The sequence below is a fragment of the Uloborus diversus genome, chromosome 2 (genome assembly GCF_026930045.1).
Source record: "Uloborus diversus isolate 005 chromosome 2, Udiv.v.3.1, whole genome shotgun sequence".
NCBI lineage: Eukaryota > Metazoa > Arthropoda > Arachnida > Araneae > Uloboridae > Uloborus > Uloborus diversus.
In genome coordinates this window covers 182,270,997-182,298,028 of record NC_072732.1, presented here as the reverse complement: position 1 = coordinate 182,298,028, position 27,032 = coordinate 182,270,997, and the positions used below count along the sequence as shown (strand labels likewise).

Sequence of the window (27,032 nt, the reverse complement as noted above, 5' to 3'; positions counted from 1 at the left end):
GTTAGGCTGACATAGATAGCTAGCAGCATAGATTGATACTCGCTTTTTAATAGTATTAGTTTTTGAATCGACTTGAGCAAATGATGGTAAGCTGTTACTTATATGGCAAGTAACAAGTAACATGGAGAATCATGCAAGCAAAACTAACACATTTCTATTTTGTCACGTAAATAATGAAAACCATGGTTATCTTGTCTCTGACTTTTGTCGACAAGGTATGGTTTTTTTCCCTTTCTTGCTGTGTACAGATTTGATAATAATGCATGGGCTTCCATATGCAAAATTTTAAGGGGGGGGGGGAGGGGCTCAGATACTTTCCCCATGGTTTAGCATGGTATTTTCCCCATCGAAACTGATTTCAGTACAGATTAGAGCTATTCAAATTTGAAATTGTTAATGACTTATTCATTAATGGCTGGAGAGAAAATGTTTTTACATTTTTGCAAAGAAAAAAGTTCTAAAAGCAAGGAAGTTCTAATTTCTAAGGGGGGGGAGCCCTTGAGCCCCACTCCCCCACTTGCCCCCCCTCATATGGGCGCTCATGCAATAATGTATGTCTTAAACATATTCTGATTTTCTTATTTTTTTTTTCCAGCTTCACTGTTGTTACAATCTGGAGAGTGGCTTTCCTTTCTCAAATCGGTAAGTATCCTATTAGTGCAGTAAGAATCAGATGCTGACAGAACTAATGTCCAATTTCAAAAGGAACAAAAATCTAATTGTCTATTATTTGTAGTAAGAAAATCAAAACTCATCCTCAGTGGTAAGCATTTTTAGTTAAATAAAGTAGTGAGGTAGGATAAATCTTCCATGTAATTGTTTTGAGACCACTCAAATTTTCTCCATTAAGAAAAAAACTTGTGTAAGTTCTGCAAACTTGTGAAAAAAACAAATTGCAGGGTTGTATACCCAAAGGTGGGGTTGACATGAAGTCTAAAATTAACCTATCAAAAATCAAGGAAGGAACTAATCACCACTTAAAAGTAAAAAGCTGTAAGCCATTTAAAGCAAACATAAGAAATAAACATACCTTTGCTAAAATGTGTAAGTATAAGCAACAGCGTTAAACATAAAAAGCACAAACTCTTAAAAAAAAGGCAGACTTTGTTCTTTTGTAAGATGTGTTTGCATCCATAAACTCACTTTTTTCTTTGCATTGAACAAGGAATTTCTTGTAACCACCCAGCATGTGGCTTCAATTTTTGCATACTTATCGCTGCACTGGGGCAAGTGCGATCTTTAAAAGTGCCTTAAAAGAGATCTTAAAGCTTCTGCTTGTGGTTTAATTGCCATAATATATGCTTGAAAACCTTAAGAGACCTGAAAATAAACCTTAAAAATTTGGTAAATGTGCAAGATTTTTTAACAGAGCAGTATCCTCCTGAAACGGATCTTTGAAAATTAGGATATGCAATTACCTTAGCTCACTTTACTCAATGTTTATTTTGTTCTTAAACGATAAATCCACCATTCATCATATGAGGCACAGAGTTTTTCTTGCTCTTCATGCAGATATACAATGAAGGTGATTCAAACTTGTGAACAGGGGTGGCAAATAGGGGTGTTTAGAGCGGGTGGTCGCACCCCCAAATTTTTTGACTAGAATGATAGAAAATGGGTGAATTCAGTTTATGTAAGTCGGAAGTCAATGTTCAATAAAAAAAATCTTGCTGGTTCTCAGTAACTATTTGATGAAACTCGACACATTTCCAGACTAGAAAAAGTGTTTTTCGTTATTTGGATGACGACTTAGAAATTCATGAAGTATTTTCTGGCCTTTTCAGAACATAGAAAGCTGATCGAGAACCATGGTTAATTTTGACTAAAGAAGACATTTCCTCATATAGGTTAAATATTTCATACTTGTGTGCCCAGTGTAACGATGGTCTGTCAAATATGAGAGGCTTGTACAAAGTGGTGTGGCTGCAAGGTTTTCACAAGAAAATTCCTTGGTATTTTACATTCACTTTTACGCTCATTTTTTAAGTGTATATTTATTCAATGATTGTTCATCGCTTTCTTCTGCTAGAAACACGTCTCAGCTGCTCAATGCATTATATGCTTGCATGGAAACTTCTTAAAAATGCATGTGATTGCTGAATAATAATAAAAAAAAGTATCAACAAATACCTTTTATGAGGCTCTATAATTATGCAATCTCGGAGTGACACAAGGTGGTCTTCAAGAGTTAAAACCATAAAAACATTTCTTCATAACTTCAAAATGATTTGATGACTGGAAGAATTACTGCAAAACGATTCTTTCAATTGTGAAAAAGCTCATGCCCTTTTAGCATGTATCACCTTTTTGAATTTTTATTCAATTTGTATTGAGGAAAGTTTTTGAAAAATGCTTTACTTTATCAAAGCATCTTCAATCTGCTACCCTTAATTTTTGGACTATTCAAGCCACAGTTCAATCTACAATTGATCTGTGCGTACATACTACCATAGTTCGATCTACAATTGAAACTGAAAATAGATTTTATATAGATGTATATTTCAGTCAAGGGTAAAACTCTTCAAAACAATTCTTCCTTCGAGCCAATTTTAAAAAAGTGAAAAAAAAAAAAAACCATAACCCACATGTCAAACGTTGATTTTTTTCATATTTTGTATGAAATAATAGATTCAGTTTCGATTGAAATTAACACAAGATTTGATGATAAATATTTTTCCATATGGTTTGCTCTATATTATCTCGATTGGATTTTGAAAACAAAATTAAATGTTTCAATCATGACTAAAATTTTTAGCATGAGGCAAGAAAAATTAAACGCAATATACCGACAATACCGATTATCACATCCAGAGACTGCAGTTTCGCCCATGTTATGGACTCGTCATTCTGGAGTACTGAATAACAGGTGGAGGCAGATGACATCTCATTGAAGCTGAGAGTTCCGACAAGACTAGATTATTCAATGATGAAAAATTAAGCCCTTCACAATTTTTGAAGTTGCCTGGGTGATTTTGAAGAGCAAGGTATAAAAAATGTTTTCATACAAAACTTTGCTACTTCAATTATTTTTTAACTATTCCAATCAGCTCAGCTAGTAGAGAACGATTTTTTTTGTGTTTTAGGAGGTTAAAGAATTATTTTCGAAGCACAATGGGCAAAAAATTCAAACGAAGTCATACATGCTAAAAGGCATGAGCTTTTTCACCATCTTTTCTACTTAGCTGTACTGGCAAAACTGCATAACACTGGGCACTGATAGATTTAGCAACACGATTTCCCACTCTTCCGACATCCAAAAATCATGCATTAAAACTTTCCCAAAAGGTATTATAACTTTAGTATCGAGATGTTTCGTATGATAACTTATTAGAAAGTGAATCAAAATTTTAATTGTTTCTAAATACTAATTTTTATTCATATTAAACTGATTTTATGACCACTTCCTGTTAGCTAATGGGTGTTTGTGACTGCACTGTGGTAATACATATTTGAGAAGTTCGATCCCCCAAATGAAATGCTGAAATGCCATCCCTGCTTGTGAAAATAGTGAAAAATGTTTGCATGGAAATTTTTTGCGGATTTTGGCTCTCAATCCCGTGGGATTAATCCCGCTTAATACCATACAAGAATCAGGATCGGGATTTTGCAATTGGAAACCCTAGTCCCAAAGTACAAACGTCCCAAGGTACAACACTCTCCCCTACATAATAAAAAATATGATTAAAGAGAGATTGTAAGTAATCATTTGATTTAAATCATTCCAGACCTTGCATTTTTCACTGTTCATCTTTTTTGGTATTTTACAGGGCTCTGCTTGATTTGGCGAGGCATTGTCGGCGACACTTTGTGGATATCATACCGGTTGTAGAGTCGGATAAAGAAGTTACAGCTGAAGACGTTGGTCAATCTTTGCATTGCCTTGTGAAAATGTTTTCGACAAAGTGAGTATTGCTGTTGATTCCCTCTAACATTACAAAAGGGCTGTCTAAATGAAAATTTTCCTTTCCCAAAAGACTGAAATTCCATTTTAACAGCATTTACTTCTTTTTTCTAAAATAAGTACTTAATTATTCATGCAAGAATTCTGAGAAGTAATGTATCTCGACGTAATGTAATTTATTAGCTACATGGCAGAAGTGCCTCTATTAGAGACTCTAAATTCTATTATTACAATATTTATAAAACACGAGCTACATGAATAATAATGTGTTGCCAGTTTTGTGTTTAAAACATGTTAATACATAACTCTGATTAAAAAACTACAACACAACTATCAGATGTCCTACTAAAATTCTAAACATAAATCCTGTTTAAAACCTTAGCAAGCGAAATGTAGGCAAATGGCTGACTGTATTTTTCAAGGACCAATTTTATTGAGCAATTGAGGAGAAGTGGCTTAATTTGCAGCCATACCTATTGCAGACTCTTGCTCTGTCTGTCAGTGTGAAATATATTGTTTTACGTTATTTTCTTAACCCGGGAGAATGCGCGCTTCCTGGGCAAAAGTTAAGACGTGCGGGGGTCATTGAATGACCCCAGATCAAAACCCAGTCATATGCTAATAAAAACATTATTTTTTGACTTGTTTCTGGTAAAACTGTATTGTCATATAATTTTCGACATTAAAATTGAATTTTAGACATAAGTGTGATTTATAAATGAGCTTTACATTGCACTAATAATGAAAGCATTTCTACATTTTGTTCTTTAAATCAAGTTCAGACGCACAGCAAATAATGCTTTATGTGAGTTTTACAAACCTTATAACAAACTATAATGCTGTAACTGGTATTTTTGATGCATGAACTTGTAGAATTAATGCTAAAAATGTTTCTCTTTTTATTAAAACTAAAAAAAAAGAAAAAAGAAATCGCTACATTCAAGGCAATCTCGTCTCACATTTCTCCATTTTATATCATAATTTGCAATAAAAAAATCAGAGTTATTCATTTTACTTAAAGAATTTCATTTTCATCCTTTATCAACTGTATCATATTTTCTGAAGTTTTCATGGTCTAAGAATTTCTCTTCTAAAAAATCTTTAGCTCCATATTCTTCATTGATGAAACAGTTATTTAATTCAATTTCAGCAAAAAGTGTTCGAAAACGACCTATTTCTTTCGCGTATAGCATTGGTATTACTATTTATATGAAGTAGCTTTAATATTGAAGGGATATAAACAAAATAACCATATTAGTCATTCAAAATAGTTGGTCTGTAGATCAAACAGTAGAATGCACATGATCATTTAATGACCCCAGTAACTGACCAAACTTGTTTTAGTGGAGCACATATGCCCAAATCCGTTCAAACTGCTACCGAAAGGTTGGGACCAAACTCAGCTACTGATAAGAAGTACCAGTGGCTAGTTTTTTTGGCAATTACTATTTGCAGAAGCTTTGGGTCATAAAATGACCCCTGTGCATCCTCCCAGGTTAAAAGGACCAGCTATAAAAGTTATGATTTTAATTTGCTCTTATAACTTTGAAATGAGGGTTTTAATATTTTTTTCAAATTTATATTTATTAGCAAAATAATGTAATATTTTACTACACATGTATGTATAATTCAATCTGGTATATAGTTTTTGAATCTTTAATTAAATAAAAAATTTTCCATTACATCTGAAGTAGAGTTTTAATAGAATGCTTTTGGCCTGCTCCTTATATTGTAAACATTCACATAATTCATCTAATCACTCCTAAATATCATTGCTTTTCAAATTTTAGCTGCTCGAGTATATCCCGATAGTCCAATTTCTTCTGCAGCTACTTCAAAAGTCAACTATTAAATTATGTCTGCTAAGTTAATAATTCTTCTTCAGGTTGTAGGGGTGATTGTACAGGGCTGATAATATCTTCAGTCGAAACAAGCATAACTTCGTTACTTGTATCAACGGAAAATAATGTTCTGCAAGAAATCTGGTATGCATTGTATCAGACTGGGTCTTCTTGTTGCAATATTTTATACTTTGAAAAGAGTATTTTAAGTTTAAACAAGCACTAAAAGCTATATCCTCGATTTTTTTTTTTGCAGAAAAGTTCAGGTTGGACCCAATCTTTCCAAGAAGGTTCTTGCCTCAAAAGAAATGATGTCGCATTTACCAATGTTGCTGTCTAATTGCAAGATCTTCCTCTTTTTCGACCCAGCTGCTGAATCACTTTCCATGCTGCCTCTGAGTTATGCCTTTGTGGAAGATACATCTCGGGTAAGTTTCAGTTTGCATTTACGCACACACACAACACACTTTATACAAGGACAAACCAAATATAAGTGTAAAATATTTTTTAAAAATTTTATTACATAAACCCAAATCTACATACACAAAGCGATCAGTTTTTATATTGCTTTCTTTGATAAATATTTTCTACAATATATTGGGGCAAGTTTTTGATGCCATCAATGATAGCAAGAAGAGGGGAGGGAGGGGGGGGAGTGCAGAGCCAGTTGCACACAATCACTTCTACCCTTGAATAATTATTAAACCGCTATCCTCCTAGGTCTTGTTTGAGTGATCCAAACATATGGTTGTCACAGGTGATAAATCTAAACTTAAACTGTACAGAGGGTGTCTCAGAAGTGCTCAATAAATTTCCATAACTTTCTCCTTCATTATAGCGGCAGTTTGCGGGTCGTGCATTTTTAGGAACGATGTCACATATCGGTTGCCGACTTCGCTTGTTGGGATACGTAGGTTTTGCTTCATCCAAAAAGCGACAGTAATTGCATTAACCATTTATTGTTCTTCTGCAATAATATTAATGATGGCAACAATGTTTACTGCAGTGATGCTTTCCTGCATTCTCTTTCATGATGCTCGTTTTGCACAGCTCCAATTTCTGCCACAAATACTTTAACCCACTCAAACACTTGAGTTCATGAAAGTGTTTCTTCAACAAGCTGTGTGTGAAGCAATCTCAAAATTTCAGGAAGTTTGGTGCCCACCTTAGCTACAAATTTTATAATGATGAGTAGAGACGTACCGAGTAGCACTTTGGCCGAGTACCGAGTACTCGGCCTTTCACTACTCGGCCGAGTACCGAGTTACCGAGTACTCGGCCTTTCACAACTTGGCCGAGTTACCAAGTACCAATTATGTTTTAACAAGAACCACCGACACACATGTGATGAATTTTGAACTTATTGGAATAGTAGTATAGACCTCCTTGTCCATATAATAGTTTTTAAAATTAAATTCCTGGTGAAATTTAATTATGCATTATATAAACAATTTTGTTTGTCAAAAATTTTGCCAAAAAATGATTTTTAAAATTAAAAATAAATAAATAAAAGGTATGATTAATCAAGTTGGAATTAAAACAAATTACAGTAAAATCCCTCTAATGCGGACACTAACAGGACAATTTTTTTTGTCCGCAATAGAGAGGTGTCTGCAGGACAGGGGTTTAATAATGTTATTTGCATTGGAACTGGGGAATTAAAAATTGTCCGCATAAGAGGGGTGTCCGTTAGGAGGGGTTTCACTGTATATCAATCAATTATAGTTCTAGTCCGCCAAACATAAATATTTTTTTAAAGGAGATAAAACAAATGTGCAAGAACACTGCAGACACATGTTCCCCCCCCCCTTACAAGGAATGTCTTTTTCAGTGCATAACATGTGAGCTAGAGAAGGTAAAGACATTCAACAAAAAAATCCAACTTTTGTCGGATGCCTTTAAATCCACGAGCTCCCATTTTGTGCATAGAAAAAGGAATTCCTTGTAACTTCCAAAACACGTATCTGCAGTGTTCCTACACTGTGCTTTTAACATTGTTTTATTTCCTTTAATTTTTTAAGCAAAGGTATTTTTATATTTTTTATAACTAATTTTTGTTTGTATCAAATATCCATTTTTAATATAAAAATTCCATATTTTCTATACTTGCCTTTTTTTGCATAATTTTTAATAAACAAGTTTAATAAACTTTGGGGACATTAAAAGAAAGATTTATATCATTGAAGCATAACAAACTTCATTATTCTCAAAATTTAAATTTGACTTATAAATTTTAATTGTAAATTATTGCAGAATATAATGCTTGCCTTTTTTTTAATATAAATTTTGGTATCTGTCTTGGACAATATTCAATTTTTTGCAACTACTCGGTATTGGCCGAGTATCTGATCAGAATTTGGCCGAGTACCGAGTACTCGGCAAATTGGCCGAGTATGTCGAGTACCGAGTAATTACCGAGTACTCGGTACGTCTCTAATGATGAGTTACGCAACAGACGTGTGCACCGTTTGCTTACTCATGGTGTACTGAAACAGCCCATTACTACATGGTTTACTGAAACAGCATCCACAAAAACCCTTCTTCAGACAGTTGTGCCAGCTTACTAGCTAAGCTTTTTCTCAGATTTATTAATAACAGCAGTGTTACAGGCAAATTACCATTTTTATTTGATTTGCCTACATACAAACTAACCCAAACACAACATCACTATTTTGCAGGAGTGTGTAAAAACATTTGTCTTGGATATACAAAAGCTGGCACTCCCACCCTTATAACACTTGTAAATAATTATAATGGAATTTTTTAAATAGAAATACATTGTTTGCAGAATTAGATTCTACACACAATGCAGTAATAAACTGAAAAACCCCTTTTTTTTAACAGGTTGAGCAAGATTTTGATTCTGGTGCAAAAGATCTCATGTTGGCTGGGTGAGTTGTTTATGTGCTTATTAGTATCTAACATTTTGATACACAAATTCAAAGTCAATTTTTTTGATGTGTTAGTTAGGTTAGGGCTGCAAGTAATCCCTTGTCAATGCAAAATATTGTGAGTTTTAAGACAAGGAGTTGTAGTGAAGCTAAACTAATGTAAGACAAAAGCTCTTAATGCTAAGTGTTGCAATCAAAATTTTCTTTTAGCTTGTTTCATAACAATATGTGTATTGAGTACCGTATTAAAATTGTCAGCATGGCTAAAAACCTAGGGATCCATGAGGTGTTATTACCCCCAAAACTTTTCTGGGTGTTCGTCTGTATAAAATTTTAGATAATTTTGAGATACTAACATTTTTGGATAATTTACATTGAATTAAAATTAAATGAATATTACTTGGATGGGGAAATTAAAGGATTGTTTTTCTGCTTATTCAAATCAATGCTTTGATTTCAAATTAAGTAAAATGATACTATTCAAAAGTATTCTTTCTCTATGAATCTTTATGTTTGGCACATTTCTTAACATGTGTAAGATGTGTGTTTTTATAATATGCAAGTTATTATTTTGTTTATTTTTTCAAATTAAGTTGTATTGTCTTTATGTAATGGTTCTTTGTTCAATTTATCTTCCATGTTATAAAATATACTCTTTTGTTTGATTTGAATTTATAATGTGCTTTTAACAATTTTTGTTTTTTCCCCCTTTTTATGTTTCTTTTTGCTATTTTTTCTAACTATACCATCTCTTCTTTTCTGGTATCCTTGTTTTACTATGACTCTTTTCCTGGTTTGTTCTTATATTTCTGAATTTTTGGATGATTAGGATTCATTTATTGCTTTTAACTGACTGAAAGTTTCCTTTTATACTTAAATTAATTTGGATACATAGTATTACTGGTAATATTTCTTTTGAATGTTAACAATATTCATTTGTGATTTATTTGAATTTTTTATAATTTTTGGTTTCTGAATAGTTATTCTACGTCTATGTGCTTTTGCTATATTGTGCTTCTGTTATGTACTATGTTTTTATTGATCAATTCTTTATTCAGTTTAATTTTGTGTTATCCAATCTATTTACAACTATGTTTTGTTCCAGCTGCGCCAGATTCTGGGGTAGAAGGACATACATTCTTTTAATTCTCAAAATTGTTTGATTCTTAGTATATTCAGTGTTTAATTAATAATTTATAGAAAATATCACTCCATAACTTATCGTTTGACTTGAAAATCATTTAAAACAGTCCCTTGATGAGCAATGATGCACAGTTATGAAAACTTTCTAAAGAATAATTGAACAATTTATGATTCAAATATGATATACTTTGAAAGAATGACTTAATATCTAATCAGTTGAAATATTCACTCCATTATAGATAGTTCAAGTGTTGAAATTACTTTACACTTCTCACAATTATGCAAATTTCTCACTTATTGCCATCTGTACAGGCTTATCATTTCTGTTTTTTCCAGGGGGGGGGGGGGTAATTTTTCATATTAATGAGGGGGAAGGGGGGCAATTGATTCTTCCTAACCACCCTAAACCTGCATCTGTAGTAGACGCAAAGTGCTGGGTACAAAATCCTCCTCATTTAAATTTTGTGTTTATGTTACATTAATGAAGTAACATATCTTCAGTTTAGATAACCATGTGTTGAAATTTAGAAGTGACATAGCAATCCTTACTATTGTTCCTTATTATTATTATTATTATTTTCCTGTGCTTCAAATTAATATTTCATCTTGTCCCCCCTACAGATTTGATGTGTGTGTCGAATCACAGACTGCATCACAAGGCAGGTAATTAATTTATATTTTAAGTCTTAGGTTAGGTGGATAATAATATATTTTACTAAGCTAAAACTTATGCTCTCAAAACCCTACTAACTAAAAGTGAGGCCCTCAGCCCACAATAATTTGGAGTTCCCCTGAAGACTCCATAGCGGAATACAGTAGTTGATCTACAGGTTTGGGATCCCTTCTAAATGCATTTTGGGGGGCTCTTTTGTCTATCACAGAATTATGTGAATCATTTATCATATGCGTCTTAAATTCGCTATGAATGAAAATTCTCCTAGTTTTTTTTCAATTATTAAGTCATTATTTCAAAATTATTTTTAAAAAAATGTGTGAACTTTCCATACAGTTGTAATGCTGTGCATAAATCTTAAGTAATTTAGGGCCCCTTAAGAAGAAGGGCCTCAGGCCTAGGCATAGTGGACCTGTGTGGTAATCAGCGCCTGTATGCTCTGCAACAGTAGCACATTAAAAACAAGTATTTTGACAGAATTACTATGTACGAGCTTTTGAATTATTTTTGTTCAGAATTTATGAAATCCTAAAATCTAGGAAAAAATTTCCTCACTGCACTTCTTCAGAAGTTTGCATGGATGCTCGCTACACACAATCTAATGACCTCAAACTCACAAAAATTCTGAAACATATTAACAGCCAAAAGTACTTTAAGCTCCCAAAATTTCAGGCTTTCAGTTTGATAATATTTTCTGAAATCTTAACCTAAAAATAGCAGCCTGTTTCACAAAACTTATCCGTCATTTTGGGGCAATTTTTTCTGAGATTATAGATCCCCAGGATTTGGATTTCAAAAGCTGAAAAATTTCATAAATTAGTTTCAATGGCATCTGTGCGCCTCCATAATATTTCATCCGAATCAGTGGTCAAGTGGGGATCACTAGGTCACTTGATGTGGAATGACTCCTATATGAATTAAATCATGAACTTTTAAAATGATGCACTATTTGTTTTTTTTTTGTTTTTTTTTGGGGGGGGGGAATAATTGTCTAATATATTAAGTCAAATACTCTGGACTGATTCTTAAGCATCTTATGTGACAAATAGCCATCTTGTTTGAATTCAATTGAAATTAAAATTCAGAGCAAAAGCAGGTTTATATTCTAGGTCCCTTCCCCTATTCAGAATAAGTATGAAATTCAAGCTAATTCTTGAGTAGGTAAATTAAGTTGCAATGAGCTGAATCTTTTTTCCTTAATATCATTGCATTTAATCTAGAAATGTATAATGCAATATGTGTTTCACGTGGATAATACGTATTAAAATTTTGCAGTATTGTATGCAAATGAATTAGTTATGTAAAATTGTGTGGCAGTTACATTCCTGTAGCGTCTTAGAAACTCTTGTATCATAAGAATCTGTATCTAATATTGTTTAATTTTGTCCAAGGTTGAAAACGTTTAGATAGAGGCTGTGTCCATAAGTGATGTTGCCTATTTTTAAGACAAATTTGATCTCCTGCCCCCTTATTACAAACTTTCACAATGACACAAACACCATCCCGTCCTCTAAGAGTGACATTATTTGTGGACGACCCCTTAACTCAGTTGACCAATTATTCTTGTCTCAAGCTAATTGCTATCGTACTTGAAAGTGAATCACTAAAAATGTCTCTTTTAATGCAGCATTGCAGGTCGTTCTGAGCCTGCTGTTTCCAGCATGCACCGTGCCTCTTTCTGTGCCTCTTGTCATCGAGGCTCTTTTGGACTCTTGATATCTGACTACCATGCACTACCCCATCCTGCCCCCTTCTGCTTCAGCTGGCCTGGAATCCTACTTGGCTTGGGACTTGCTTGGAACACCTCTGTGCACCAAGTAAGAGAGAATACCTTTTATATGTATAATTATGTATCATATGAGGCATTGAGAAGCAAAGGGATGTAAGTGGACATTTTCAAGTTTTGAGTGAAATGCGTTTAAAGATAACATCCTAGGTAGGCTTTTGTTGAATTTTTTTTCTAAATCATGCTGTATAGCAACAACTACCAGGGCTACTAGTACCATCTCTTGCCCCAAGGCAGAGGAGAGGTTCGCCTACCATGTGGGTTAATAAAATTTGGTTGTTTCCGAATTTTTAATGTTGCCATTTACATCCCTTTGCTTCTCACTGCCTCATATGAACATACATACATTTATAATGCAGATATGGTCAAAACTTGATATCTTAAACCTCCTCATCTCAAAACCCTTGATGTCGTGAAAAATCCCCCCCCCCCTGCATTTTACATAAAACCTCTTATGTATTTTCTATAGTTATCTCAAAATTGATTTTTCAGCACCCTTGATTAGTCCAAACTTTTGTACGCAAACATGTTTTAATTGTGGATTTACCTTAGCAGTTTTTGTTGTAAAATCAGTTCCAGAGGCATCTGCTTGTAGTTTTTTATCCCTTTTCTCGGAAAGTATAAGAATAGGGGATTAGGACTTGATATTAGGAGAGTTTAGGTGTGTAACCTGGAGACCATAAAAAAAGTTATATTTCATATTTTCTTTTTTGCTTTAAACTTTTAATATCTTGTTTCTGCATCTTATTTTGACATTTTTTTCAATTGAAATACATCTAGGATTAAGGGTTGAGGCAACAGAGGTTATGCAGGTTAATTGTAGACATGCTGTTCAAAGACTTTTTATGTTCTTCATTATGCCTTGTCCACTTTCCAGGACTATCTTCATGCCCGTCTTCCAGAACTCTTGAACCGACATGTGTACCGGGACCCGGAACAGGTCTTAGGTTACCTAAATGTGGAGCTGGGCCGACTGGAAGACTTTCTGCATGGCGCTGTGACCAACAATGGCTCCCTTCATACCCCTTCTGTACTGTACCAAATGACTGTGGACCCAGACATGGTGCAACTTGACCATTTCACCCTTGATCTGTTGCAAGTACTCAACACATATTTATTACAACTTATGATTTGCTTTATATTACTTGATGTGAAATAAACCTTTTATTGCAAACTGAGCCTACATTTATGTCATCAACACCAATAGAATTCATATGCTGCCAAGCCAAGTGCATTGTCCAAGTTACCTTATTTCATGTTCACTAGATGACTATGCCCAATGTTCCATTGTAGTTAATAATATTTGTGTATAACTGCTAGTGATAATACTAACCCAAATTTGTGGACTAGTGCATTTTTCTCTGGATTCTGGATGCCTCAAATTAAGTTCACCACATTCCATCTTTGAGTCTTTTTGCAAAATACGCATCATTTTAGCTTTCTATTTAACTAGCTCACTATATGTTTTTTTCATTTTGTTTTCTTCTATAAAATGTCTTTATTTTTTTATTAGTTTTAATTACTAATCTTGATTTTAATTCTTAAATAAAAATTGATAATAAGCAGAATTATTTAAAATATTTACAATACGTCTGGATGCATATGCCCCTTTAGATATTAAAAAACTGCATTTTTTAAGGGTTCCCAAAACTAATAATTTTACATCCAAAAACCTTCTCTACTTATAATTTTCCTTCCAATGACCTTAAATTGCATTAATACTCACACAAAATATCTGATTAGAAAGTAGACACAAATGCCTATTTATTAACTGGCAGTGAAAATAACAACATTAGTAAATTTTTGTATCGGAATGATGTTAAATATTTGAATTTTCTGGCTCATTCTCCTTATTTATTTATTCATCTTTTATAATTAAAAACTATGTATGTTCCTATGCATGCAACTATGTATGAAACTATGTATGTATGTCCAAGTTACTTCTCCCGAACGACAGCGTATCGACAAAGCCGGATTTAAGGGAGGGCAGGTAGGGCTACTGCCCTGGGGCCTCCACAACAACGGGGCCCCCAAAATAATTTTTTTACAAAATATCCTAACTTTCAGGGGTCGAAAATATGAGATATATACATATATATCAAAATATTCGGATGTATATCAAAGTATCTTATATTCGAAAATATGATGATCTTTTCGGCCCCTGATTAGGGGCCTCCACTCCTTTGTTGCCCTGGGGTCTCCACACTTCCAAATCCGGCCCTGTGTATCAATGGATTCGTAATCTTTCCGGTCTTTATGTTTGGCTATTTAACATAATCCTCCGATAATAATTAGCAAAGATATCAATTAAAAACTTAATTATGACACTTAGATTTCGACATAAAATTCCTATTTTTCGAAGGCTTTCGTCCATTCAAATTATTATTCAGTGCTTCATCTCAACTTTCCGTAACAATACTTTTATTAAAATTTGTAGCGTGAAGAAAATTATTAAATAAAAAATCTGTTGCCAATATGAGCAATAAAATTCTGGTTTTTGTTTTGAGGCTTTTCCTGCAATCAGGGAGATTTAAAATGTTTCCTTTTTGGATATTTTTCTGCAATCAGCCTCAAAATTTTACTTATTTTTTTTTTCCGTTCAAGCCTTATTGTTGAACAGGTGTCACTTGACACAACGTTTATTTTCAAAGTAGACCCTGCAAAGCCGGGCAACACAGCTAGTTATTATATTTTTTGTCTTTATTATATTTTATCATAGTTTTGTTTTAAAATTAACATTTAATCTTAAAAAAAAAAAAAAAAAAAAAAAAAAACCGAAACCTTGATAAAGAGTACCAATTTGGTTATATTATATAACTCAAGCTTTGTTCTTTTACCACTTAGTAGTTTCATATTTCTGTTTCCAGCAAGTGATCCGCCACACGAAGAAATTTGAAGTGGAACTGTCCAAGTCAAAACCAACCTGTGACCAATACACAGAGTGCATCTCAGAAATGAGGCTGGCCATGGACCTGTTGCACTTTGCCTGCAGGTGAGCCTCCAGTCACAAAAGAGTGAATTATCATAAAATGCTGAGAGCTGAATCAAATATGTACTGTTCACACTTCAAAATATTCAAACCTAATAAATGACAGATACTCATGTTGAATTTTAAATCCAGGATTGGTGTGGTTCATGATATGTTGTATTTTTACTTGTTTTTGCTTTCATCCAACAAGATGCAAGAATTATACTTCCCCACTCAATCATGCACTTACATACATCCCTTTGCTTTTTACTGCCTTAAATGTAAGCTCAATGTTAGTATTCGAAAAGCTGCTTCTAGCAGTATTGAGAAGAAAACTGCAGAATTGTTACGTTAAGGTTTTAGAAACATATAACTTTGTTTGCAAACTAACATTAAAGTCAGAAAAAGTTAAAGCTTTCCTCCTTAATGAGTTTTTTTGGTCACAGACTTTTTACCCAACATACAACTTTTTTTAAAAATCTTCTGTTAGATTTGCCACTCTGAGAAGTTAAGAATGACTCCCTAAATCTTTTAAAATACCTCTTTGTATATCTTTGAGTGGGAAATTCAAAACAATTATTTAAGTTATGTTCAGACAGAGTTTAAAAACTTTTTTGGCATGTTTTTTTTTTTTTTTTTTGCTATGATGACCATGAAATATGTATTGAATATATGTCGCAACAGCTCTTTTGATTGGGTAAATAATATAATCTTGCACATAATCTGGAAAAACTGCTGCTTAACACTTTTTTTTATACATCAAGAAGTAAGAATGAGTAGGATTTTCTCTAGGAGTGACTTTGGATGAACTAGCATTTATGCATGCCTAAACCCTCCTCAATTATTATTAAGCAAGGGGCATATTGTTAACTTTATATTCTTTCAGATAAAAATAAACTTTTCTTTCATGACACAAATACCTACTGTCCTCCCATTATCTTTGTAAAATCCTGTTTGAGGTCATTCCATAGTGACTAATGTAACATTCGTAGCTTGAGTTTCTTACTGTTTTTACTTACACCAGGAGTAAAAATAAATGTTTTTTGGTTTAATATGCAGATTTAAAATGTACAAGGTGACTATTTCTCATTTCTACCAAGAATTTGAAGCAAAATAAGCGCTGGCATATATTTTTTCTACTAAAAAGGCATTGTGACTAATGTAACATTTTTTGCAACCCTGAGAAACAATGCTTATGTTATAAGGCAAATTTTTCTGAAACTTAGGCAAGCATTTGAAAAATATACTACAGATTAATTACAGATGAATCTTTTTTGGCCCTTAATGGTACTTTTACGAAAAACTGTGTGACTAGCGTAACATGACTAATGTAACCATCGAATAACAAGCAATGATTGCATATATAAAAACTTTTTGTAATTAATCTCTTGCTCTTATATTACTTTTACACTTTTTAGGAACCTTCTTTATGTTCATTATGATTCTTTCTTTACTTTTTTTTCTATATTAGCGTAAGAAATTGAATGGAAGGATTCAGTTCAATTAACTCAATTTGAATGTGCGAAAAAAAAAAAATAAAATAAACAAGTAAAAAAACTGCTTTTACTAACTGATACTGAATAACATTATTTTTGGACTAATTAAATTCTAAATAGTATCTCTCTTTTAAAAAGTTAACTTTATACAAGTTGATAGTTTCACCAAATTCTATTATTCTGCCGATATACTAGTTATCGTCATAAGAAACTCTGTAGTACTTTTAAATGGCATATTATTTTTTAAGGTTTACTGATTCATCGAGCGAATAGTGTTGTGCATCCTGAATTAAAATGTAATATTGAAAAAAAAAATATTTGCACATTTTTGCTGAATGCATTTTATATCCAGATATTATCGCAAGTGTTTGAATTTCTAAATGATCATTTTGCATTTTCTGAAATATATGACAGCAGCGCTTATTGTCACTGTATCATGTAACATCTTCACATGTTTTCCAACGAGCTGCCATTACTTCATTTTAACAATAGGTGGAGATGCATTTTCAAAAAAATAGAGACGTTCTCCTTTTTTAAGACTGTCTTTCTACTTTCTTAATTCTTTATCTTGGATTCTTGTGTTGAATGCACATTCAGCAGAGTACTCATTTTGCTTTACTCACTTTTTTTTAAATAATAATTCTTTAAATTGGTAGTATCTTTTTAAAGACCTTTAAAAAAGTATTTTTCTAAGTAGACAGAAGAGCTACAATGTTATATTACTGGTATTTTTCACCCTTTAAATACTTAATCAAAATTGTTCATGAAAGAATACAAACTAAATAAGTTTTAAATATTAGCAGTCATTTTTAAAATGTTACATGAGTCACATGCAAACTGTTATGTTAGTCACAGCTCAAATGTTACGTTAGTCACACTAATTATTTTATATCTACTGATACTAAAATAAATATTTTGCACTTTTGATGTAGATATGACACAGATGTAAGAAAATAAAATGTGTTGTTTGGTTCAATCATCTGGTTTAGTTTTAAGCAGAATATAGTACATTTTCGTGACTAACACAGCGTAAATATTTTCAGTGAAATAACCAAACTAATTAAAATACTTATATTGTATGCAAACAGAACAGTCAATTTTATTGGACCAACATCTAATCTTTTTACATTACACAAGAAAACTTAGATGCATGTTTTTTGCGTATCTAAACCTTTTCTACTACCTCGCACATTTAGAGCCAGAAGAAAAACACCTAATGAAATTTTTGCAAACTGTTACTGGATTTATGTACTAGAAAGTATGCTAAATGAAATGATAGGTCACAATTAGGGCTTTGTGGAGAAAAAAATTTCTGTGGTTGAGGTTGACATTTCTGTGGAATGACCCTTTGCTTCCATAAGCTCACATTTGTGAAAACATTTCCTCTTCAAGTGTTATTGCAAGTAAGCCATGCTGTGTTCCATGCTTGCTCTGTTTTCCCCCTTTTTCTGCTGGCCCTTTGTACAAGAGCAGTTAAAATTGTTGCTTCCTAGTTATAATGTTCCAACAGGAAGTTAACTTATGTTGTGACTACAATGATTTGTGTTTGACTGTGGTCTCTTTTTTAAAGGCTGGGCAAAGCACTGGTAAGCACAGGCCTCAATCCTTCTGGTGACTCATGTGGCTTGGCCGTCATCAACGTTGGGGTGAGCAATCTGCCCAGCATAGCCAAGACGGACCTTGCCAACAGGTACTAATTCCACCCTTTTTCTTTGACACTTTCCATTTTCAATTTTCAAAGATGTTATTAAATGGTTAGCCTGTATATGAATGGCAGTGACATGATTAATTCTTGATATTATAACAAGAAAAAAAGCATTAAAAATTCAATAGAATGCTGTCAAAGAAAGTAGCCATAGTGGCCTGGTCGGTAAGGCATCAGACCCATAACTGTAGGGTCCCGAGTTCAATACGAGTCAGTCAAAGATACTCCTTGTTCACTAATGGTGACTGTTGCGTTTTAAATATATTTGTGATCACAAAGTCCTGCAAGTTCCCATTCCAAATCAATACCTCTGGGGATGCTGGATCATGGGTATTTCGGCTCCTAATCTGGATAAGAAGAAACAGAGTTTTTTTCAGGGTTAATCCATCCGGTTAAACCACGTGAAGTGTTAGGTACAGGCAACCTAGAAGTGTAGTGTAGTGTCAAAGAAAGTGCAGTCAAAAAACAGGTTCTAGTACTTGGTACTTTACAACCTAAAAAATTGGGATTGATTTGGAATTTTGGAATGTTCTGATTTTGAGTTTAGCTGAATTTTAATGGTATTTCAAGAAAAAAAAAAAAAAAAAAGAAGATGAAGGAAGGACATCCTTAAAAATGGAGGGCAGAGAGAGGGGGGGGGGGGGATGATTTATTTTTCAGTTAAAAATATTAATGAGTGTGATACTTCATGAGTAACTAGTTGAAAGTAATGTTTCATTTAAAAAAGCGCAGTAGAATTATTGGAATACTTTTTGTTTACTCTAGTACTTTTGCACTTGCAGTCTTTAGTTCTTGATGCATTTTGTCAGTTATTTTTCTGAAGGGGAAGAATGTATTTTTTTCATATTTAATGTACATTAAAAAAAATCCTACATTTCAATTTTGTATTTCTTTCAAAATCTTCTGCGTTGTTTCAATTTTCAATAAATAAATAAATAATAAAATAAAATAAAAATAAATCAAGTTGTCAACAAAACGTATTGTTGTCAACATATACATTTTCAAAAGTTTTATCTGGAACATAATCCCATCAATTTCTTGCGTGATTCCAAGAGTCTGCACTTGTAAACTCAGGAATTCGTGGATAATTTATCATCCAAAAATTGAGTGTCCTAATTAAAAAAAAAAAAAAAAAATAGGAAAAAAAAAAACTTGAATGTGTTTCTAACAATTTTAGTACAACATTGTTAATGGGTTGATTTAATGATTTTGCCTTGGAAGGGCTTGGAAATGACTTGTATATTTTCTTTGACAGTTGAGCATAATAAGCTGTAATAGAGAAGATAAGATTTGTATTTTTTGGAAGACCTACAGATTGGTACTGTGCCTTAGCTTCTGTTATGTAATGAAAGTACTTTTGATAAAATTCCATATAAATTACTGAACATTAATTTGAAATACAGTTACTACCTGCAACATACTATAAAACTGTTAGAATGTTGCGGAAATCATGAATTTGAAAGTCTAGGTTGAATGAAGTAGTTTTAGTTAGTATGAATGTTTTCTAAAACTAAAGGTCATTGTTCAAGATAATTGCGGGAAACATTGATTACATGAACTGCCTACAGGGTCATTCCATGTCAGTTCAACCACACCCCAACACCCACCATCTCAAATTCCAATGAAACTTTGTATACTTCTACTTTTCATAGTCCTAAGTAACCTCCTAAAGTATTTCTTCTCTATTAAAAATAGTTTTTATTTTTTGGCCCTTCAAAGTTTTGCAATTTTGCGTTAGTTGTCATTTACAGTTCTCTGAGAATGAACAGCAGCTGTTTGCAAAAAAAAATTATTTCTCAATAACTAAAGATAAAAAAATTTGGAAAACTTTTATATTAAATATTAAGATTTCAAGTATTTCAGAAAAAAATATGTCAAAAATCTGAATTGATATTCAGCAATTAAAAAAAATTAACAAACTGAAAAATTTTAAATTTTTTCAATAAAAAAATGATAGTCAAAATTTTAAAATTTTGGCATGAGGGTCTAAATTAAAATAATTTATATATATTTTTTAATGATCATTAACATGTGTGCTAACATATAAAATGAAAATCTTTAGGGGACTTTGAGGGATTCTGCCCCCCTGCCCCTTATTTTGATTAATGAAAAAAAGTTGATCACAATATTACAAACTAAGTTAATAATATAATTGCATTAAAGAAAATTTAAATATTGAAATACATTGGTGTTTCAACTTAAATGTAAACATTTAAATACTCAAGATTTTTTCGAATTGTAAATAATTAATTAAATTAATTAATAATAAACAATAAAAATAAGATATCGCAAAATTCGAAATTTTCCTACAACAATTTATGCATACTAAAAATTATTGTTAAACTTACGGCAACATAGAAATTAAAACTTTTTATCTGATTCTAATTTATAATTAGGCAGTTTATACAAAGTATTAAAAATCCTATAAATACCTGCTCAGAGCTTTTAACTTGATTCATTAATCGAATGCAATATCAAACTGAAACATAGCAATTTATTGGGTATGAGTTTAAAATGGTTACCATTGCCCAAAATGTTTATAATTAAGGCTTTGCAACAATCTCATTTGACCCTAAAAGTGTGTTTTGTTATTTTGAGTGTTTCTATGATCATAAATGGATCCTAATAACCTGGTATTTGTACAAATGACAGGTATTTTTATTCTACACTTCACTAGTAATTTTTTTAGATGTTTTGTTTTCTTTTTAATATATTTGCCTGTCACCTCCCTAACTTTGGTTGCTTTACTAGCCCTCCAAAAGGAACAGCTGGTATTAGATGACAGCTGATCAGCAAGCTGTATGGTTTACGTTTATAGTTAGTTGTTTATATTATGACTGTGAGATTGGTAACTACTTTTTATTTAAAATACACTTTCTTTTTCTTGATCCCTCTTTCAACTGCTGCATTAGTTTTATCAAGGGAAGTATGTTCTTTTAAGCCACTTTTTATTTTCTACAAATGATTTATAAACATTATGTATAATTCCAGTTTAAATACAGTGAAACTTCAGTAACTGGACACACTGATTATCCAGGTAACTCGACATTTATTTTTCTTTGGGTCTGCCCAATGCTAACTTCAATGGTTGAAAAGCTTTCTAGCTTGACACACATTTTGCTAGAACTCCTATAAGTCAACATCTATAATTCTTGTTCTAGTTCAATTCATTCTTTCATATAGACCTTTTCTCAAAATTTTAGAAAAGTTCTTTCTGAGAATTCTATCTTTTATCCAGGGGAGTCAGCAACCACTCTGTGCTGTTAGTGCAATTCTGATAGGGTAGGATAAAATGTACTCCATCGGAGGCGTGTAGAGAAAGAAGGCACCATTACTTGTTTTCTAAACAAGTGTGAGCAGGACTTGTTTTTTTTAGCAGACCCGACTAACAAGAAGCTTTTCTCTCTTTTCAACAATTATGTATTTATTCTTCACAAGATATTCAAATCTATTATTGTTATTAAAAAGAAAGAAAACGAAAATAATAGAAAATTCATTTACTGGAATTAATTTTCATAATGTGAATGTTAAGCATTAATAAGCATAAATGATACAAAATTTTGGAACCCCAGTAAGTTGAAGAAAAGTTGCGAGTTATGTCATTAAGCTCGGGGGGGAGGGGGGGAGTCTGGACAAAAAAAAATTTCCATGCAAATAATAATTTGTTTTCCAATTGTCATTAAAAACTATAGAAATCCATTGAATATGAGAGGTGCATAAATACTAATTTATTCCTTCATTTGCTTTGAGGGGAGGGGGAAAGGTAATTTACTTGATTTAGTCATATTATTACTAAACAATCAGGCCATTAATTTTTCAGGGGTGTTAAATGTAATTTCAGGAAATTAAAAGGATGAATTTGTCATTGTACAGCAGTAAAAGTATAATGGAAAAGCAGTTCCACAATAGCAATTTTTCTCAAACGTAAGGGGGGGGGGAGGGTTGGTGGATCCTGAAAGTACTAGTAACTGCATGATTATGAATTGGTGTTAAGACTTTACTTTTGTTTTAACTTGTTTGGACTAAAATGCAGTAATCCATATGCAGATATTGTTGTCTGCAACTTTTGAATTTCATGATATCTTATTTTCAGAATGTCTATATTTAATATAACAATTGTAATAATTTTTAACTATTTCAAATAAAAAAATAGCTTGAATATTAAATTTATATGTTTGAGTTCAATATTTAACACACTTTATATTTAATTTTTTAAAATAATTGCTGGGAGCTCTTGTTTCAAAGACATGGAAAAACTTTTCTCTATGATGCTTTCGTTGTTTCTAGGGGGGGGGGGGACACAATTCCTAAAAGACCCATAACTTTTTGCATAGGAAAAGTTAAAGCACATACTCATGATCATTTTTTCTTTAAATCATGATTTTTAAAACTGACCCTGATGTTAAAAATTTAGAATTTCAACAATGATTTTTTTGAGAAAAAAAAAATGTTTAACTTTATGATTTTAAAAAAATTCTTTGTATAAACTAAGATTATTATAATATTTTTTATAAAACTATTCAAAGTCAACATTTTTTATGAAAAGTTTCAAGAAGGTAATATCATTAGTTGCTGAGAAACATTTTTTCCCCCATTAACAATAGCTCAGTTAGTGTCTTTGAAAATGACAAAAAAATGCAAAATCGAAAAATTTCAAAAGTCTATAAAATTAAAATACATTGAGATTGAAACAAAAGAAACTAAGGGGTTGCTTTTAACCACAAAATAAGGAAGTATACCAAGTTTCATCAAAATCTAGATGGTAGGTGTTGAAATCCCATTTTTGTGGTTGATTTGACAAATTTTAAACTATTTCAAATAAAATAGAAGCTTAAGTATATTTTTTTTATATTTGAGTTCCATACAACACATTATATTTGAATTTTTGTCATAATTGTTGAGAATTCTGTTTTTAAGAATATGGAAGAGATTGTATGATGTTTTATGCTTTTTTTCGAGAATGGGGGGGGGGGGGCAGAATCCCTTAAAGTCCCCTAATGTTTTTCATTGGATAAGTTAGAGTACATATTCATGATCATTTTTTAAAAAAATCATGATTTTTAAAGCTGACCCTTTTACTTAAATTCAGTTTTTTGCCAACATCTTTTTTTTAAGAAAAAATTCAAAATTTTCAATTTTCTAATTTTTTAAAAATTTTTTATGCAAACTAAGATTATTGAAATATTTTTTATCAACATGTTCAAAGTCTTTCTATTTTGTGTAAAAATTTTCAAAAAGATTATAGCATTAGTTACCAAGAAATAATTTTTTTCGTAAACAACATCTCTGTTTGAGTGTCTCGAAAATGACAAAAAATGTAAAATGGCCAAATTTCAAAAGGCTGTAAAATCAAAATGCATTGATACTGAAAGAAAAAAATTAGGGGGTTGCTTGTAACCATAAAGGGATGAAGTATACCAAGTTTGATCAAATTCCGAAACGGTGGGTGTTAAAATCCCATTTTTGTGGTTGATTTGACGTGGAACGACCCTACATTCTTTGTTAATCAGGTCAAAATATCTATTTAAAGTTAGTTTTGTGAAACATTATTAGTCAATTTAAATATTGAAAATAGCCTAGATATACAGGGTGTGCTCACAAAGTTTCAAGATTAGTCTGAGAATACAAAATTTATTAAACATTTTTGTACAGCGAATTACAAGTCTTCAAAATATGATCCTTAATAATCAACACACCGTTGCTAGCGTTCTTCCATTGTTCATAGACTCCCTGAAAGTTTTAATGCACACGACTGTTAAGGGACCTTGTTAAATCTATCTGGACTACTGAAATCATTTCAAATCACTTCTCTTTCAGTTTTGGCTAAGTTCAACATGGTGAAACTGTCACAAGCCTCCTCAGCCCCGACCTCATTCCGGTGACATTTTTTTGTCCTCTCGGATTAAGAAAAACTTGAAAGGGAAATGATTTGACTCAATTTCAGCAGTCCAGGTAGCTTTGACGAGGTCCCTTAACAGCCTTGCAAGCTAAGACTTCCATGGAGTCTGTGAACAGTGGAAAAAACGCTGGCAGCAGTGTACTGATGCCGAAGGGTCATATTTCCAATTTTTTTAGTTTGCTGTACAAAAATGCCCTATAAATTTGTATTGTGAGCATCCCTGTACTTATGTTTTTATTTTTCTAATTGTTCATTTTTTTTATTTGTACAATTATTTGTATTTTTATCAAAACGGATGACAAAATATTCCTTACTTGTCAACCATGCCATGTATGTTTTTATTTTTCTACTAGTACAATTATTTCTATTTTTTTATCAAAACTGATGACAAAATATTCCTTACTTGTCATCCATGCCATGAAGAACCCCCAGAGTGAGTGTCCCCCCTCCCTTTCCACACTGGGTATCATGTACTACCAGGACAGCTAGTCAGTTCAAATCCTCAAGGCATTGCAAGCTCGTTTCAAAAAATTCTCCCAAGTTGTTTCTTTACCCCTTGTATTTTACTTCCTTTGCAAAACACTGCTCTCATTAATACATTTATGGGTGATTCTCCAAAAGCCTGACATTTTCCAATCACATTTTTTTAAAAATAAAAATACTGAAAAAAAATCTAAAAAAAATCATACTTACTGTTTGCTAGGAACATATTAAGAGAAAAATAGAGGGAACTCACTCTAACTATATTACACCCTCAAATGAGGGGTCAAATTTTCATACAGCAAGAGACTGACAAGCAGCACCAGGAGAGTTACAAAATGAATTTCTTCATGGGTTATCTAAACTGTAACTTTAGTAATAAAGAAATAATTGAAGCCCCTAAATGAAAAAGTATGGTTATTAAATGACAAAAAAAAATTTGTAAAACTTCCCTTAACGGACATCCCCAATTTTTTCGAATACATATGTTTTTCCATATTTTTCACTCTGAATAGCTTACACTTTGAATAACGGACATTCATTTCAACGAAAAAAAAAATCGATTGCTACATTAAAACTTTCTTTAAATTAGCCATACATAGTATGATTAAATTTACAAAAAGAAAAGTTACCTTCTCATTATCTGCAAATTGTTTTATGGTTCAAGAAATACAAATATAAAACAAAAAGGGAATCAGCAATATTAATAACATATACTTTTCTTTTAATTTACGAAATTTATAGCAACTTCACTAACCTATTCGAGCAACATTTAGATAAACAAATGTCTAACCAATAAATATCTTTTGGAACGGTTCGATTCATCTCAACAAAAAAAAAAAAAAAAAAAAAAAAAAATATTCCACTGATTCATTTTTCATTTAGCGTTTGCCAAATTTAACTTTCTTTTTTTCAATCAACCCTATTTTCCAACCAATGCATTGGAAATAAATACTTCTATTCTAGGGGATGCATTACCAGTGCTTGAAAAATAATGCTGTAAGAGTGATTTTTTTTAGGACAGGAGTATGACACTTTTTTTAGGACAGGAGTATGACATTTTCCATACAATTTGCCTGTTGCGTAAGCCCAGAATTATAATTAAGGTAACAAATGTTATTTTTGATTCTAACTTCTTAATTCAACTTCACACTGTGAGTAGAATTATTATTTTTCTTTTATTTAGCACAGAAATGTTGTCCAGGAGAATGACAGCAAAAATGTTTCATACCCATTTTTGAACTTCAAAGTTTTAGTAAGAACAGTAAACAAATCATATGGACTTAATATTCAAGGAATCTAACAAAATGGAGATACTCAACAGTGTTGTGGCACAGCGAATCAAAAATTCCTTTTTTTAATCTATAATAATTGAACTCATTCCTAGGACAGGAGAATGATATGAAACCTGGGGACGAAGTTTAAAATGATGTACGTTGATGATTTAAATAGTTTAATTTATTTAAAGAATGCTATTTTACTCCTTTAAGTATGCTTAATTTTGTACTATAAATTGAATTTGTGCAATGTTGATATGAAATTTTTAAATAATTTAAGTCCATTTGAAAAAGGCTGGGGACACAACAAAAGTTTGTTTTTCTGGTTATTTAAAAATTTTTGTAGAAAAATCTAAATAAGTTATTATTTTAATAACATTAAAATAATGTCAGATAAGTTGTTTCTAACTATTAAAAAATGAAAACACTTTCTGAGTTAAACAATTTTTGTGTTAGGCTACTGGGACATAATATTGTTAGAATTTTGGAGAATCACATTTATGCTTCTTTAAATGTAAATTTCACGCACATCTTTAAAGAGAATTTCAATGTGGAAATAAGTTCCATTCAACAAAAGGTGCCTTCTGTTGCAGATTGCTGTCTGTGAGGGAACGTTTTCAAGCTGTGTGGCTTAGTCGCAACCTGCCCCGTGGCCTGGAGGCCTCTCTGTATGTCCTTGATGCCCTGCTCAGAAGGCTGGTACCTGAGGGCACCCCTCTACCCTCAGATGTGCCCCCGAGCGAAGATGATTGACATTGTAAATTGCACTTGAATACATATTGATTAATTTTTGAATGGTGTCCTTTCTTTGACTACAATGGTCTCTCCACATACATTGCCATACTGCTGTGGGCAGGTAAAGGGCTGTAACTGCAAATGTTTTATTTCTTTTGCGTTTTTGTCATCTATTGTACGTTAGCTTTATTGTACAAGCTTGTTTTTTTGGTTTCCGCTGAAAAAAGAGAGCAAAAG

General features: G+C 32.2%; 1 protein-coding gene across 1 annotated transcript in view; it reads left to right on the top strand.

The window, feature by feature from the left end:
* The window catches only part of LOC129216190 (uncharacterized), a 46,854-nt gene extending 20,032 nt beyond the window's left edge, over positions 1 to 26,822 (top strand). The window contains exons 8-17 of the mRNA XM_054850371.1: positions 596 to 642; positions 3,768 to 3,902; positions 5,999 to 6,170; positions 8,587 to 8,633; positions 10,398 to 10,439; positions 12,077 to 12,266; positions 13,113 to 13,334; positions 15,103 to 15,227; positions 18,270 to 18,389; positions 26,654 to 26,822. Coding sequence (XP_054706346.1) covers positions 596 to 642; positions 3,768 to 3,902; positions 5,999 to 6,170; positions 8,587 to 8,633; positions 10,398 to 10,439; positions 12,077 to 12,266; positions 13,113 to 13,334; positions 15,103 to 15,227; positions 18,270 to 18,389; positions 26,654 to 26,813 — 1,260 coding nt within the window. The 3' untranslated portion in view covers positions 26,814 to 26,822. The remainder of the gene's footprint in view (positions 1 to 595; positions 643 to 3,767; positions 3,903 to 5,998; positions 6,171 to 8,586; positions 8,634 to 10,397; positions 10,440 to 12,076; positions 12,267 to 13,112; positions 13,335 to 15,102; positions 15,228 to 18,269; positions 18,390 to 26,653) is intronic.
* The last annotated feature ends 210 nt before the right edge of the window (positions 26,823 to 27,032 follow it).